The sequence below is a fragment of the Trichomycterus rosablanca genome, chromosome 4 (genome assembly GCF_030014385.1).
Source record: "Trichomycterus rosablanca isolate fTriRos1 chromosome 4, fTriRos1.hap1, whole genome shotgun sequence".
Taxonomy (NCBI): Eukaryota; Metazoa; Chordata; class Actinopteri; order Siluriformes; family Trichomycteridae; genus Trichomycterus; species Trichomycterus rosablanca.
In genome coordinates this window covers 52,616,507-52,634,144 of record NC_085991.1, presented here as the reverse complement: position 1 = coordinate 52,634,144, position 17,638 = coordinate 52,616,507, and the positions used below count along the sequence as shown (strand labels likewise).

At 45.4% G+C, this 17,638-nt stretch overlaps 1 protein-coding gene across 3 annotated transcripts in view; it reads right to left on the bottom strand.

Moving 5' to 3' along the window:
• The window catches only part of ptprn2 (protein tyrosine phosphatase receptor type N2), a 259,239-nt gene that overhangs the window by 201,290 nt on the left and 40,311 nt on the right, over positions 1-17,638 (bottom strand). For all 3 annotated transcript variants that reach the window (XM_062994511.1, XM_062994512.1, XM_062994513.1), the window contains exon 3: positions 11,857-11,967. In XM_062994511.1, coding sequence (XP_062850581.1) covers positions 11,857-11,967 — 111 coding nt within the window. The remainder of the gene's footprint in view (positions 1-11,856; positions 11,968-17,638) is intronic.

Below are 17,638 nucleotides of genomic sequence, written 5' to 3'. Positions count from 1 at the left end.
ACATGAACTCCAATATGTACTGTGAAATACTGAAGCAGAGCATGATCCCCTCCCTCCGGAAACTGGGTCGCAGGGCAGTGTTCCAGCATGATAATGACCCCAAACACACCTCTAAGACGACCACTGCTTTATTGAAGAGGCTGAGGGTAAAGGTGATGGACTGGCCAAGCATGTCTCCAGACCTAAACCCAATAGAACATCTTTGGGGCATCCTCAAGCGGAAGGTGGAGGAGCGCAAAGTCTCGAATATCCGCCAGCTCTGTGATGTCGTCATGGAGGAGTGGAAAAGCATTCCAGTGGCAACCTGTGAAGCTCTGGTAAACTCCATGCCCAGGAGAGTTAAGGCAGTTCTGGGAAATAATGGTGGCCACACAAAATATTGACACTTCAGGAACTTTCACTAAGGGGTGTACTCACTTTTGTTGCCGGTGGTTTAGACATTAATGGCTGTATATTGAGTTATTTTGAGGGAAGAATAAATTTACACTGTTATATAAGCTGCACACAGACTACTTTTCATTGTGTCAAAGTGTCATTTTGTCAGTGTTGTCCCATGAAAAGATATACTTAAATATCTGCAGAAATGTGAGGGGTGTACTCACTTTTGTGATACACTGTATATACTGTATAATTGGCACACGTAACTAATGTTAACGCACGCTGATGCTAGGGACTCTTGTTGTTCACGAGTCATTTTTTTGTCATGAGTCGAGTCCGAGTCGTTTGAAACGAGTCCGAGTCTAGTCTGAAGTCGCTGTGTGTGCGACTTTCATGCGATTCGGACTCGAGTCCCCATCTCTGCCTGATACACACTCCCTCCGATGTGTCCACCAATCCGTTCTCTATCTCCCATACTTTGGTGGATTTGCGCAAGCTCGGCTTCACGTACAGAGAGCCACGCCCTGATCTCTGTGCTCCTCCACCTCCTGTACAGGCACCCTGGGCAACCAAGGTCCTCACACAGCATTGATAACCCCACCCTTTAATCCGGTATTTCCCACCCAGCAGACTGGAGGCCAAATTTGTATCTGCTGGAGGGCACCCAGGCGAGATCCGAACCCAGGAGCTCAGAATCTCGGCGCAGGTGTGCTAGTGGATTATCCCTGCTTCTTACTTCATGCCAGCCTGACCTTCTGCAGATGATTCTATCCCAAAATAGCAACAAACAAAACCCGACACTAGCAATACTGCCACTTAAACATCTGCTTGGATCACGTTCCTGTGGGATTATACCAGACAGCTACTAGCGTAATGACTAGCTGACCCGCTACAGGGCTAATTGTCATAAAACGTTGCTTCACATCAATCTGGCCACCAACAACATGGGAAGCCGGTCACACAGCTGGTTGAACATCGACGTTTTCTGCACTCGAGTTCTTCTGCATTTTTTGACTGACCGGCAAACACAAGCAATAAACAAAGACTCGTGCTAGCGAGGCGTCATTTTAGAGTTATAAAGATGTTGATCAAGATCTATTTTCTTTGATAACTCAGTGCACCCTGACCTCCTCCATCTGCCTCTGGTTCATGTTGGGCGAACATCTGCTTGGTGTTCTTCCTTAGACTCCACCGTCTGCAGCGTCTGCATTTTAGACTTGTTTGGAACGGCTGCAGGTGCTACACCTACAAAACATGCTACCAGCCATACCAGCAGCCAAGTCCTTAAATTGCGATTTTCCCAGCAAGCCAACCTGGTCTTTAGCAGGTTCAGTTACCTTACAATAGCCACCATCCAACAATCAGCATCACCCTGCATTCACCAGTTCCGAAAATCCAGTGGGTCTTTCTGTTTCATGCCAACCTAATCTGGTTGGAAGTTCAGGAAAGGCTTTATTGTCTTTTCAGCAATATACGGGTCGCCTCCGACTATCAAGTACCCCATCCAACCTGGCTGTTCTGCATAAAGAGTGCCTTGCTATGCCTTCTGGGAGTCGCCCACCCCTCACGTGGGCACCTCAACCAGATAGCAAAGGAGCGCGAATGAAACCGTGTCGACCCTCTCCCTAAGGCACAGCCAGTTGTGCCTGCCGGATGCCTGGCCATCTCGACCTCTCGACTGTGCATTTTCGGGCTAGTATATTCGCCCCATGCGCCACCTCAGATGCCAGTTTGTGTCAGGGCTAGTAATCAGGAGGTTGCTGGTTCAAGCTCCACCAAGCCCCCTAACCCCCAATTGCTAAAAAAACACAAGATACACAATATACACATTAATTCAGTCATTCATTTTCTTTTCTACCACTGCTTTATCATATTTAGGGGCGCAAGGGGGGGGGGCAATTCACTGGGCGAAAGGTAGGAGACACCCCGGACAGGTCGCCAGTCCATCACAGGGCAAACACACACACTCACACTCATACCTGGGGACAATTTTGTCTTTGGACTGTGGAAGGAACCCGGACCGCTCCACCTGGGAATCGAAACCAACATGAATACAGAAGCCCCGAAGAGTTTCGACCCCCCAAAGTCTGTGCTACTGTAAGTAGGTGCTCAGCAGGAATATTGGTGGTGTCTGAGGGAGAAAGGGGGGTGTATAGGAAGGGTTCCTCCACATTGCTGCTGAAAGAGCGACTCCTGCAGTCTGGGTGAGGTGCCAGCACGAGTAGTGAAGCATGTAGATATACGTATATATATATATATATATATATAGTAGATAGATTGACAGATTGACTGATTGATTGACAGACAGACAAATAGGTAGACGATAGATAGAAAGACAGACTGACATAGATAGATTGACTGATTAATTGATAGACAGACAGACAGATATACAATAGATAGACAGACAAACAAACAGACAGAGACAGACAGACAGACAGACAGACAGATAGATAGACAGACAGATATACGATAGATAGATAGATAGATAGATAGATAGATAGATAGATAGATAGATAGATAGATAGATAGATAGATAGATAGATAGATAGACGACAGATACAGTAGACAGACAGACAGACAGACAGATAGATAGACAGACAGATAGGCAGAAAGGCAGACAGACAGACAGACAGATGTAGAGCCTTAGGCTTTATGGTCACCAAGACGATATGGGTGTGTGATATGGGTGTGTCTGAGAACCTAGTGAGCCGCCCTGCTGCCTCAGTAGAGAGGATTCTAATAACACATGGAACTCATATTGACGCTCCCTCGTTATTCAGTCAGATCATCACTCAGAATTAAGGCGCCTCAGTAGGAGCATTTTAGAGGATCTAAGAATTTAGACACGTTCTCTTCTCGGGAGTCTGTGTAGAGAGATCACACAGACGCTACGGACAGCTGAAAAATCTGTGTTCCTCGAGTGCCCCAGCGAGGCTTTCATGTTACTGAGGCCGCGCCCGTTTAGCGCGGCGCCTGCGTACGGCGTTTGGTTGCCGGGGAACAGACGCAGCTCGATAAATAAGTCGTTTAGCATTCATGAACGCTTCGAGTGACGGCTGACATTTACAACACGAGTCAAAGAGGAAAACCTTAATATACACGATACGGTCAGAAGTATTGGGACGCCCCTTCTGATGATTGAATTCATGTGTTTCAGGCACAACAGTTGCTGATCGATTACAGAAAGGAAATGAGATGTTTCCAGCTTTGCAGCAACAGTTTTGGGAAGGTCCTGTCCTGTGCACAGCGGTATGACTGTGCACTCAGAAGCTGAACTAGCACAAATTCCCATACACAGCCTCGTGAGAAGCTCCTCAGAAGAGCGGCTGATGTTCCAGCTGTATGCTGTAATTATTCGAGATGAAGCAGACGCATCACATCAGTGCCTCTCGGAACCTGCCTGGGATTTAACGGGTACTGAGTGTTTTTCCACTGGTTTATTCCCAGTAGAACAGACTGGCGCTTACGTTCTGCTCCGCGGAACGCCCACATGCGCCCGTCTCTCAGCGTGATGCAGAAACGACGGAGTGGAACAACACTCGTCCCACAGGAGCGCGGGATCTCACCAAATTCTGGATTAGGAGCTGTAGAGCATGTGGCCGAAAGTATTTGGACGCCTGTTGGACATCAACATACAGCTAGAACAACAGCCGCTCTTCTGAGAAGCTTCTCATGAGACTTTGAAGTGTGTGTGCGTGTGTGTGTGTGTGTGTGTGTGTGTGTGTGTGTATGGGAATTTGTGCCTATTTAGTCAGTATGGCTCGGTACTTTTAGTGGTGACTTACTGTGACAGTTACAGTATAAGCAATTGAGGGTTAAGGGCCTTGCTCAAGGGCCCAACAGTGGCAACCTGGCAGTGGTGGGGCTTGAACCAGCGACCTTCTGATTACTATTCCAGTATCTTAACCACTAGGCTACCTGCCTACGGGTTGGTCCAGAAAGCCTCAGCCCTCAGATCTAATGTTCAATGCTTCAATGTTTTTATTCATCCATCCATCATCACCCATCCATCATCCATCTACTCATCCATCCATCATCCATCTACTCATCCATCCATCACCCATCCTTCATCCATCTACTCATCCATCCATCATCCATCTACTCATCCATCTACTCATCCATCCATCATCCATCTACTCATCCATCCATCATCCATCCATCATCCATCTACTCATCCATCCATCATCCATCTACTCATCCATCCATCATCCATCTACTCATCCATCCATCATCCATCCATCATTCATCTACTCATCCATCCATCATCCATCTACTCATCCATCCATCATCCATCCATCATCCATCTACTCATCCATCCATCATCCATCCATCATCCATCTACTCATCCATCCATCATCCATCTACTCATCCATCCATCATCCATCTACTCATCCATCCATCATCCATCATCCATCTACTCATCCATCCATCATCCATCTACTCATCCATCCATCATCCATCTACTCATCCATCATCCATCTACTCATCCATCCATCATCCATCCATCATCCATCAACTCATCATCAGTTTATTCATTAATTTATCGATTCGGCCCCTTTCAGAACTTTTCAGGACCTTTCAGCTGCTTTCACAACCTTTCAGAACCTTTCAGCCCCGTTCAGAACCTTTCACCTCCTTTCAGAACCTTTTCACTCCCACTTCTGCTTTTTCTTTATATTCCTGATCTCTCTCTCTCACACACACACACACACACACACACACACGTTCATCTGTACGTCCTGTTAGAGAACACAGAGACACACTAGAAAGCACCACTCCCCTGACAGACGGAGCTGGACTGCATTAGTTTGGTTTGTGAGACTGAATACAGACACGGGGTGATACAGGGTGTAAAGTCACGTCATTCAGCATCGGTGTGTGTGTGTGTGTGTGTGTGGAGACAGGAGCAGGTACAATGTGTGTGTGTGTGTGTGTGTGTGTGTGTGTGTGTGTGTGTGTGTGTGTGGAGACAGGAGCAGGTACAATGTGTGTGTGTGTGTGTGTGTGTGTGTGTATCGATTGACTGTCATTGTGCGCTTCTGTGGTCGTGTCACCAATTTCCACTTGAGACGGGCGATAAAAAGAAGTGTGAGTCGATAGACCTGATATCCTGCGGCTCTGACACACACACACACACACACACACACACACACACACACACTCACTCACTCACACACTCCCACACACACTCACTCACACACTCTCACACACACACACACACACTCACAAACACACACACACACCACTTCCTGTGCTTAAATCCACATCAGATTCCACTTTAAACTTTGTACCTGCACGTATAAACACAAATATCTCAGTTCTTTTCTTTTTCATGTCTTACCACCACCGCATCCTGGTCAGGGCCACAGTGGGTCCTGTTTCCCCAGAATCACTAAGTACAATGCTGTAACCATCATGGGGCCTCAGCCATAAGACATGATCAATGACCATGTAGACACTGGAAAGGCAGACAGCACCGGTAGGGGATTCGAACCCTGGAACCCAGAGTTCGTGGCCTAGCGCCACAGACCCCTAAAAGGAGGATATCAGATCCCTAATAGGAGGGCATTGATTGATTGATTGATTGATTGATTGAGTACTTTATTAATCCCCGAAGGGAAATTATGGTGTCGCAGCAGCAATAACAATTATGACAAAAAACATCACACAGTGACATTACAATGAGGTAAATAAAGAATCAAAAAATTAGTACAAATATACAAGGGCATCAGACCCCTAAAAGGAGGATATCAGATCCCTAAAAGGAGGGCATCAGACCCCTAAAAGGAGGATATCAGATCCCTAAAAGGAGGGCGTCAGACCCCTAAAGGGAGAATATCAGATCCCTAAAAGGAGAATATCAGATCCCTAAAAGGAGGGCATCAGACCCCTAAAAGGAGGATATCAGATCCCTAAAAGGAGGGCATCAGACCCCTAAAAGGAGAATATCAGATCCCTAAAAGGAGGGCATCAGACCCCTAAAAGGAGGATATCAGATCCCTAAAAGGAGGGCGTCAGACCCCTAAAGGGAGAATATCAGATCCCTAAAAGGAGAATATCAGATCCCTAAAGGGAGAATATCAGATCCCTAAAAGGAGAATATCAGATCCCTAAAGGGAGAATATCAGATCCCTAAAGGGAGAATATCAGATCCCTAAAAGGAGAATATCAGATCCCTAAAGGGAGAATATCAGATCCCTAAAAGGAGAATATCAGATCCCTAAAGGGAGAATATCAGATCCCTAAAAGGAGAATATCAGATCCCTAAAGGGAGAATATCAGATCCCTAAAAGGAGAATATCAGATCCCTAAAGGGAGAATATCAGATCCCTAAAAGGAGAATATCAGATCCCTAAAGGGAGAATATCAGATCCCTAAAAGGAGAATATCAGATCCCTAAAGGGAGAATATCAGATCCCTAAAGGGAGAATATCAGATCCCTAAAAGGGGAATATCAGATCCCTAAAAGGGGAATATCAGATCCCTAAAAGGAGGGCGTCAGACCCCTAAAAGGAGGATATCAGATCCCTAAAAGGAGGATATCAGATCCCTAAAAAGAAGGGCATCAGATCCCTAAAAGAGGAGCGTCAGACCCCTAAAAGAAGGGCGTCAGACCCCTAAAAGGAAGATATTAATGAGCATTTCAGAGCCGGACGCTCCACAGTAAAGTGGTTGGACGTCCTCACGGAAAGTGGCGACATTAAACCAATCAAATACGAGTCGTTTGTTTTGAGGTGTTGGTAAGTATGATCGTTACGAGCGTCCGGTTCACTTCTAATGGAGGACGAATACGAGTCCGTCCAGGCATCACACCGGAGTGTGGACAGCGGAGGAAAACCGGTCTGTCCGTCCTAAAACCGGACATACGGACATAATAATCAGAGACAAAGAGAAACAGACAAACAAACATGAAGACAAGAAACTAGAATAATTCTAATCATTCTACAGCTAACTGTAGCAGGACAGACGCTCATTTATTATCATTTACTGTGTTTTACATGAGTACAGCGATCATTTTACCACAGACGGCTGAACACGTCCTTTTAATTCAGATTCAAACCCGGTACAGACAGATAAGTGCTGCCACCTGCTGGATCACATCTCAAACTACACAACACAAAGCGTCTCAACACCAGCGAGCTCTCTACCAGGGGTGTCCAGACTTTTCTTGAGCATACAGACACGCGGCCACAGAGCCTTTATTAATAAACAAATAAAAATATAATAATAGGAGCTCCACTCACTCAATCCTAACAGGGAGATTATTATACTGCTTTAAATTAAACATACCCACTTCCCTCTGAACATTTTCATTCCCAGCGCGGCTGAAATCTTCTGCGTTCGGCGTCTAGTCTCCATCTTTCTGGAGCCGCTGCGTTTATCCAGAAACTGGGGAACGTTAATGTAGGCGTGACGTTAATGTTTTGGCTCGGGGGAAAGAAGACGGGGAGAGTTTTAGATCTGTTGTATGTGAGAGCGCCACCCAGAGTTCAAACAGTGCAGGCATTTTTTTTTTAAACGCTGCTTAAAAGTGGGTTTTTTCATTTTATTTCTAAAAATACCACGAGCCGTTTAAAAAAAAACTTTAACAGGATGCAAATGACCTGAGGGTTGTAGTTTGGACATACCTGCCCTACACAGATCTACGAGCTTCTGAGAAGAGGGCGTGTCTAAATCCTTAGACCCCTTAAAATGCTCCTACTAAGGCGCCTTAATTGTGAGTGATGATCTGACTGAATGACGATGGAGCGTCCACATAGTGCACTTCACAGGAACAACTGCGGTGAATGGAACGCTCCTACAGAATCGGTGCTAATGATTGTAAGAACCGCTTTCTGAACCAGTCAGAGCTTCTGATTGTAATTGTTAGTAAGAAATGCTGTTATTTGCATTTATTCAGTTTGCGTCACACAGATGACGTGGTAATGAAACGCTCGATCGGCTTTCTAACGACTTCCTGTTTTACTTCACAACCGGGAAAAGTTTGGAGGTTTTTAATTATAAGCACATTTACAAAATAACGGATTCTATTCATCTACATTTACATTTTCAGCATTTAGCGGACGCTCTTATCCAGAGCGACTTACAGAAGTGCATCCAAAGTGAACATTTCATTTCTCAAGTTTAGGTAAACAACAGTCGAAGAACACAAATCTGCTAAAACCTGTTAGAACCAAAGTGCCTTTTTTTTTTGTTTGTTTTTTGTTTTGTTTTTTTTGGAAATGGAAAAGGATGGAACAAGATGTTAGTAAATAAGTACAAGTCAGCTTAAGTGCTTAGTAAAGAGGTGATGAAGGTTTTTAATCGCTTTTTAAAGACAGCAAGAGACTCAGATGTTCGGACAGACAGAGGAAGTTCATTCCACCACTTGGGCGCTAGAACAGAGAAGAGCCTTGATGCTTGTCTTCCTTTAGTCCTGGATGGAGGCTCAAGTCGAGCGAGACTAGTGGCTCGGAGGTTGCGTGGTACAGAGCGGGGTTTGATTAGGCCACGAAGGTAGCTTGGGGCTGGTCCATTTTTGGCTTTGTAGGCGAGCGTCAGTGTTTTAAACTGAATGCATGCAGCTACAGGAAGCCAGTGAAGAGAACGTAGCAGTGGGGTGATGTGGCAGTGTTTGGGTTGGTTAAAAACAAGACGGGCAGCTGCATTTTGAATGAGCTGCAAGGGTTTAATAGTGGACATGGGAGCTCCTGCCAGAAGGGAGTTGCAGTAGTCCAACCGTGAGATTACAAGTGATTGGACCAGAATCTGGGTAGCTTCTCTGGAGAGAAATGGACGAATCTTCCTGATGTTGTAGAGGAGGAACCGGCACGATCTTGTCATGTGGGCTATGTAAGGAGAGAAGGTCAGCTGGTTATCCAGGACAACACCAAGACTTCTTACCTTATCAGATGGTCTGATCTGGGAGTCATCCAGAGAAATGACTAGGTCCTGGGTTGGAGACTGATCTCCAGATTCTGGATTCTATTCCTAATGGGACACACGCTTATAAATGTTATAGCATCTGGAAGAACAGAAGCTAAGGTAAGCAGCGGTTCTGATTTTTTTTGCTGTGTTTTGGATTTTGGCCGCTGTGCCGTGATTTATCGAGTGCTTTTGTTCTGTAATGAAAACAAAACGTATCAGTTGAAGCTTTTAACTGGAACCTTCTTGTTACAGAAATTACATTCATTTACACAATGAGGAGGAAAGTAAAGACACGAAGTAAAACGGCTAAATACACTCGCTAATCTGTTGTTTTTATCTCAACTTACAGATTATTTCTTTATTTCTACACTACATTTATAATATATGTTTTGTGTTTATTATATTGACTCGTGACTTGACTCGAACTCTAGTCTAAAGACTCGTGAATTGACTCGGACTCTAGTCTAAAGACTCGTGACTCGACTCGGACTCTAGCCTAAAGACTCGTGACTTGACTCGGACTCCAGCCTAAAGACTCGTGACTTGACTCTGACTCTAGTCTAAAGACTCGTGACTTGACACGGACTCTAGTCTAAAGACTCGTGACTCGACTCGGACTCTAGCCTAAAGACTCGTGACTTGACTCGGACTCCAGCCTAAAGACTCGTGACTTGACTCTGACTCTAGTCTAAAGACACGTGACTCGACTCGGACTCTAGCCTTAAGACTCGTGACTCGACTCAGACTCCAGTCTAAAGACTCGTAACTCAACTTGGACTCTAGCCTAAGACTCGTGACTCGACTCAGACTCTAGCCTTAAGACTCGTGACTCGACTCAGACTCTAGCCTAAAGACTCGTGACTCGACCCTGACTCTAGTCTAAAGACTCGTAACTTGACTTGGACTCTAGCCTAAGGACTCGTGACTTGACTCGGACTCTAGCCTCAAGACTCGTGACTCGACTCGGACTCTAGTCTAAAGACTCGTAACTCGACTTGGACTCTAGCCCAAAGACTCGTGACTCGACTCGGACTTTAGCCTAAAGACTCGTGACTCGACTCTGACTCTAGTCTAAAGACTCGTGACTTGACTCGGACTCGTATTTTGTGAACATCTCTGTGTGATCGTAATCTGGACTCAGAGTGGGTCTGACATGATGGTATTATTTATAACTTTACTTCACACATTCTCTTAAACCTGGGCTCTGTAACACGGCTCAGACGCTGAAGGAGGTCGGTGTTGAGTCGCATTAACACTCACTCACTTCTGCACTGCCTTTTTTTATTATATTTAATATTTCAGACCTGTGGAATAAACAATTGGACTCCAGTCTGTAATTGTACCACAACAACGTGTTCCTACATGCTGGTGACGTGCTGCTGGAATCTGAATGAGCAGATCTGTTTACTGTAGGGATTTACAAAGCTTCGCTCAATGGAGAGATGGTGCATGCTGGGTAATCCCGCTCTCTATTCTATATCTCTTCAGTACAGCCGGGCAGAAACATCCTGTCCTTGTACCGCGGTATGACACTGAAACGCTTCTCCGTCTTCTCAGGGTTCAGAGGAACGCACCCAGCCTTTCATCATCCTGTCTTTTATCTGCCCACATAGAGATGATGAAGATGAGCATGTGCTTCAGCCTCACAGCACGGTACCATCCTACAGGAAGAGCTACCCTCATTTCTACTTATGATAAAAGCAAATAAATAAAAATATAATAATAAATCACTCAAACAAGTGTGTGTGTGTGTGTGTGTGTGTGTGTGTGTGTGTGTGTGTCGACTCAGACAAAGCTGCAAAAGTTGGTGTGTAAAGTAAGTGAGAAGACACAGAGGTCGGTGGGTAAATGGATGAAACAGAATGATAGACAGATAAGGAGATAAACTGGTAGACAGATGAGGAGACAGACTGGTAAAAAAAGGTCGGGCTAATAGACAGGTAAAAAGATAGATTTGGTAGACAGTCAAAGAGACAGACTGGTGTACAGATGAGGAGACAGGCTAGCAGACAGGTGAAAGGGCAGACTGGTAGACAAATGAAAGGGGTAAAGAAGACAGGCTGGTAAAGAGATAGGCTGATAAACAGGCGAGGAGACAGACTGGTAGACAGGTGAGGAGACAGGCTGGTAAAGAGATAGGCTGGTAGACAGGTGAGGAGACAAATAAGGAGACAGACTGGTAGACAGGTAAAAAGACTTGTGGACAAGTAAGAAGACAGACTGGTAGACAGATGAGAAGACAGACTGGTAGACAGGTAAGGAGACAGGTAAGGAGATAGACTGGAAGACAGGTGAAGAGAGACTGGTAGACAAGTGAGGAGACAGCCTGGTAAAGAGACAGGCTAGTAGACAGATGATGAAACAGACCGATAGACAGGTAGGGAGACATAAATGGCTAAAGAAACAAAAAAGACACATTTTGGTAGGACAGGTATGAAGACTTACAGGATAGACAGAAAACAGAAAGACAGGACAAGTAAAGGAAAAACACAAAACAAGAAGAACCAAACAAAGAGGTGAGACAGGTGAAGAAACAAAGAGGTGAGACAGAGACAGGTAAAGCATTCCTACCTTGATGGGAGAGTTTTTGTAGGACGTTCCTCAGATGTTGTTGTGCTGCTGGAGACGTTCCATACGAGTAAACATTAGCAGTAACACGCTGACAGCGACCAAACAGCCCGTCTGCAACATAAACATAAACACACACACACACACACATTTAATACGTTTATTTTACAAGAGACACATAAAAACGTTCAGGTTGAACAGGTAGAAAGACGTCCAGGTTGGACAGATAGACAGGTAGAAAGACGTCCAGTCAGACAGATAGTCAGACAGATAGTCAGACAGAAAGACATCCAGGTAAGACAGATAGTCAGACAGGTAGAAAGACGTCCAGGTCGGACAGATAGACACAAAGACGTCCAGGTCAGACAGATAGTCAGACAGAAACACGTCCAGGTTGGACAGATAGTCAGACAGGTAGAAAGACGTCCAGGTCAAACAGATAGTCAGACAGGTAGAAAGACGTCCAGGTCGGACAGATAGTCAGACAGGTAGAAAGACGTCCAGGTCGGACAGATAGTCAGACAGGTAGAAAGACGTCCAGGTCGGACAGATAGACACAAAGACGTCCAGGTCAGACAGATAGTCAGACAGAAACACGTCCAGGTTGGACAGATAGTCAGACAGGTAGAAAGACGTCCAGGTCAAACAGATAGTCAGACAGGTAGAAAGACGTCCAGGTCGGACAGATAGTCAGACAGGTAGAAAGACGTCCAGGTCGGACAGATAGTCAGACAGGTAGAAAGACGTCTAGGTCGGACAGATAGTCAGACAGGTAGAAAGACGTCTAGGTCGGACAGATAGTAAGACAGGTAGAAAGACGTCTAGGTTGGACAGATAGTCAGACAGGTGGAAAGACATCTAGGTCGGACAGATAGTCAGACAGGTGGAAAGACATCTAGGTCGGACAGATAGTCAGACAGGTAGAAAGACGTCTAGGTCGGACAGATAGTCAGACAGGTAGAAAGACGTCTAGGTTGGACAGATAGTCAGACAGGTGGAAAGACGTCCAGGTCGGACAGATAGACAGACAGGTAGAAAGACGTCTATGTTGGACAGATAGTCAGAGAAATAGAAAGACGTCCAGGTCAGACAGATAGTCAGACAGGTAGAAAGACGTCTAGGTCGGACAGATAGTCAGACAGGTAGAAAGACGTCTAGGTCGGACAGATAGTCAGACAGGTAGAAAGACGTCTAGGTCGGACAGATAGTCAGACAGGTAGAAAGACGTCTATGTTGGACAGATAGTCAGACAAATAGAAAGACGTCCAGGTCAGACAGATAGTCAGACAGGTAGAAAGACGTCTAGGTCGGACAGATAGTCAGACAGGTAGAAAGATGTCCAGGTCAGACAGACAGTCAGACGGACAGAAAGACGTCCAGGTCAGACAGATAGTCAGACAGGTAGAAAGACGTCCAGGTCAGACAGATAGTCAGACAGGTAGAAAGACGTCCAGGTCAGACAGATAGTCAGACAGGTAGAAAGACGTCCAGGTCAGACAGGTAGACAGACAGGTAGAAAGACGTCCAGGTCAGACAGACAGTCAGACAGGTAGAAAGACGTCCAGGTCAGACAGGTAGAAAAATGTCCCGGTTGGACAGGTAGAAATACGAGTGTCCACATACTTTTGACCGTATAGTGTTAATACAAGGCCACACACACACACACACACACACACACACACACACACACACCTCATATCTTGAGAAGCTTTTAGATAAACGTTCAGGTCATCAGCACGCCGTCCCGCCGTATCTGTCCCCGTCCTTATCGTCCCATCGCCACGGACACGCCGGCTCCCGATAAGCTGTTGCCAGGCAACCCAAAGCCACGAGCGTAGCGGCTTCATAATTCACGGCTTATCGGGATGAAAGCAGGGCATTGTGGGTAACACCGCTGTCCTCGACGGGAAAACAGAGGGACGTCTGAGCCCATTTTGTCATCGATAAATCATAGAATTTTGTTGGCGTCTTAAGTTCCTTGGCTTCTTTACTTTCGCTCTGGAATAGCTGCCATGTCATTCTGATCAGGGTCCCGGTGGGTGCGCAGCCTGCCTGTCACCCAAAGCACTTAAACACCGTTGTCAAAGCAACACATGCTCACTAATCAGAACAGCCAGTCCACCTTAAGTGAAGCTTATATCCAAAGCGACCTATTGTTTGGGGCGCTGGTTCGGTGGGTAGCACTGTCGCCTCACAGCAAGAAGGTCATGGGTTCGATTCCCAGGTGGAGCGGTCCGGGTCCCTTCTGTGTGGAGTTTGCATGTTCTCCCCGTGTCTGTGTGGGTTTCCTCCCACAGTACAAAGACACGCAGTCAGGACTGGAGATACTAAAGTGTGTGTGTGTGTGTGTGTGTGTGTGTGTGTGTGTGTGTGTGTGTGTCATGCCAACCTGTTCGGAGTGTTTCCTACCTTCCACCCAGTGACCCACCACGACCCTGACCAGGATAAAGCTCTGGTTAAACAGACAAGAAATAGCCAAACCTACAACTGTGACTGATAAAGGTGCACACTATAGATAGCTCAAGGGCCCAACAGTGACAACTCACAGTGGTGGGGCTTGAACCAACAGCCTTCCGATTAACACTCCGCTCTAAGATACACCGATCAGCCATAACATTAAAACCACCTCCTTGTTTCTACACTCACTGTCCATGTTATCAGCTCCACTTACCACATAGAAGCACTTTGTAGTTCTACAATTACTGACTGTAGTCCATCTGTTTCTCTACATGCTTTGTTACCCCCTTTCACCCTGTTCTTCAATGGTCAGGACCCCCACAGGACCACCACAGAGCAGGTATTATTTAGGTGGTGGATGATTCTCAGCACTGCAGTGACACTGACATGGTGGTGGTGTGTTAGTGTGTGTTGTGCTGGTATGAGTGGATCAGATACAGCAGCGCTGCTGGAGTTTTAAAACACCTCACTGTCACTGCTGGACTGAGAATCGTCCACCAACCAAAAATATCCAGCCAACAGCGCCCCGTGGGCAGCGTCCTGTGACCACTGATGAAGGTCTAGGAGATGACCGACTCAAACAGCAGCAATAGATGAGCGATCGTCTCTGACTTTACATCTACAAGGTGGACCGACTAGGTAGGAGTGTCTAATAGAGTGGACAGTGAGTGGACACGGTGTTTAAAAACTCCAGCAGCACTGCTGTGTCTGATCCACTCATACCAGCACAACACACACTAACACACCAGCACCATGTCAGTGTCACTGCAGTACTGAGAATCATCCACCACCTAAATAATACCTGCTCTGTGGTGGTCCTGTGGGTGGTCTACAAAGCATGTAGAGAAACAGATGGACTACAGTCAGTAATTGTAGAACTACAAAGTGCTTCTATATGGTAAGTGGAGCTGATAAAATGGACAGTGAGTGTAGAAACAAGGAGGTGGTTTTAATGTTATGGATGATCGGTGTATACTGTGGAGCGTTTTAATGAGAATCATGAAGACACGGAGACCAAACACCACGAGTGTGACATCACCCACCACCCACCACCCACCACCCACCGTCTCCATAGCAACCTCATCCGCCTCTTTGTGCTTTTGTTGTCGTTTTTGCAGGAAGTCTGTAGGAACAATCCCGCCGTAATTACAGTTTAAATATAGACGAGGCCGCGCTCGCCTCTTCCCGTTAGCATGAATGTGAACAGAGCCGGCGGCGGCAGAGCAAACGCGTCGGTGGGAAAATCTGTCAAGAGATGTGAATAATGATCCGCCATTACACACACACACACACACACACGTCGTCTCAGTCTGAGTGTCAGTCAGACTATAATGATCCTGTTATTGAACAAGCTGCATCTGTAATTACACCGTCTGAAGATATTATGAGCCGTTTTACCTTCTATACGTTTCACAGAGACAAGAGACACGAGACGGACAAGTACACACGACACAAACAAGTAGACAGGTAATAAGATGGACGTGGATGAGAAAGGTAAGACAGGTAAAGACACAGACAGGTAAAAAAGACAGACTGAAAGTCAGAACCTTGAAAAAGGCTGTGAGAGAGACGGGTAAAGGAACGGACAAGTCAGGTAATCCAAGGAAACGTAAATGAGTGAAAAGGACTGGTATAGAACTAGTAAAATGGTTCAATAACCGACCAGTAGACGGGTAACATGGATAGATGAATAATAAGACAGATCGTGAGACGGGTAAGGAGACAAATTATAAGACGTACAAAAAGAGACATGTAAGAAGACGGACCAGTCCAGGTATTAAAAGACAGACAGGTTAAAAGACAGGCGGGTAGAAAAGTACCAAGACAGACCATGAGACAGGTAAAGAGACAAATCAAGAGACATGTAAAAGGATAGACATGTATAAAGACAGACGGAAAGACAGGTGAAGAGAGTGGCGGGTTGACAAATTAGACAGACCGTGATACAGACATTAATTAGGAAACATGTAAAAAGACAGACAGGTATTGTGACAGACTGGAAGATAGGTGAAGAGACAGGCGAGTAGACAGATAATAAGACAGACCATGAGACAAGTAAAGTGACACGTTAAAAAAACAGTATAGACAGAATGAAAGACAGAATGAAAGACAGAATGAAAGACAGAATGAAAGACAGAATGAAAGACAGAATGAAAGACAGAATGAAAGACAGAATGAAAGACAGAATAAAAGACAGGTGTAGAGACAGAATTAAAGACAGAATGAAAGACAGGTAGAAAGACAGAATGAAAGACAGGTAGAGAGAAAGAATGAAGGACAGGTAGAAAGACAGAATGAAGGACAAGACTGATGACTGGGCTTGCCAAAAACTGTATCAGTCAAGAGACAAAATAAAAGACAGGTAGAGAGACAAAATGAAAGACAGGTAGAGAGACAGAATAAAAGACAGGTAGAGATACAGAATAAAAGACAGGTAGAGAGACAGAATGAAAGACAGGTAGAGAGAAAGAATGAGACAGAATGAAAGACAGGTAGAGAGACAGAATGAGACAGAATGAAAGACAGGTAGAGATGCAGAATGAGACAGAATGAAAGACAGATAGAGAGACAGAATAAAAGACAGGTAGAGATACAGAATGAAAGACAGGTAGAGAGACAGAATGAGACAGAATGAAAGACAGGTAGAAAGACAGAATGAGACAGAATGAAAGACAGGTAGAGATACAGAATGAGACAGAATGAAAGACCGGTAGAGAGACAGAATGAGACAGAATGAAAGACAGGTAGAGATACAGAATGAGACAGAATGAAAGACAGGTAGAGAGACAGAATGAGACAGAATGAAAGACAGGTAGAGAGACAGAATGAGACAGAATGAAAGACAGGTAGAGATTTACCTTTTTACCTTTTCAGCATTTAGCAGACGCCTTTATCCAAAGCGACTTACATTACATTACAGTTACAGTATACAGTCTGAGCAATTCAGGGTTAAGGGCCTTGCTCTAGGGCCCAACAGCAGCAACCTGGCAGTGGTGGAGCTTGAACCAGTGACCCTCTGATTACTAGTCCAGTACTTAACCACTAGGCTACAGCTTGCCGAATAGGCTACATAGGCTACACTAGGCTACACTAGGCTACAGAGTAGCCGAATAGGCTACACTAGGCTACAGAGATACAGAATAAAAGACAGGTAGAGATACAGAATGAAAGACAGGTAGAGAGACACAATGAGACAGAATGAAAGACAGGTAGAGAGACAAAATGAAAGACAGATAGAGAGACAGGTAGAGAGACAGAATGAGACAGAATGAAAGACAGGTAGAGAGACAGAATGAAAGACAGGTAGAGAGACAGAATGAAAGACAGG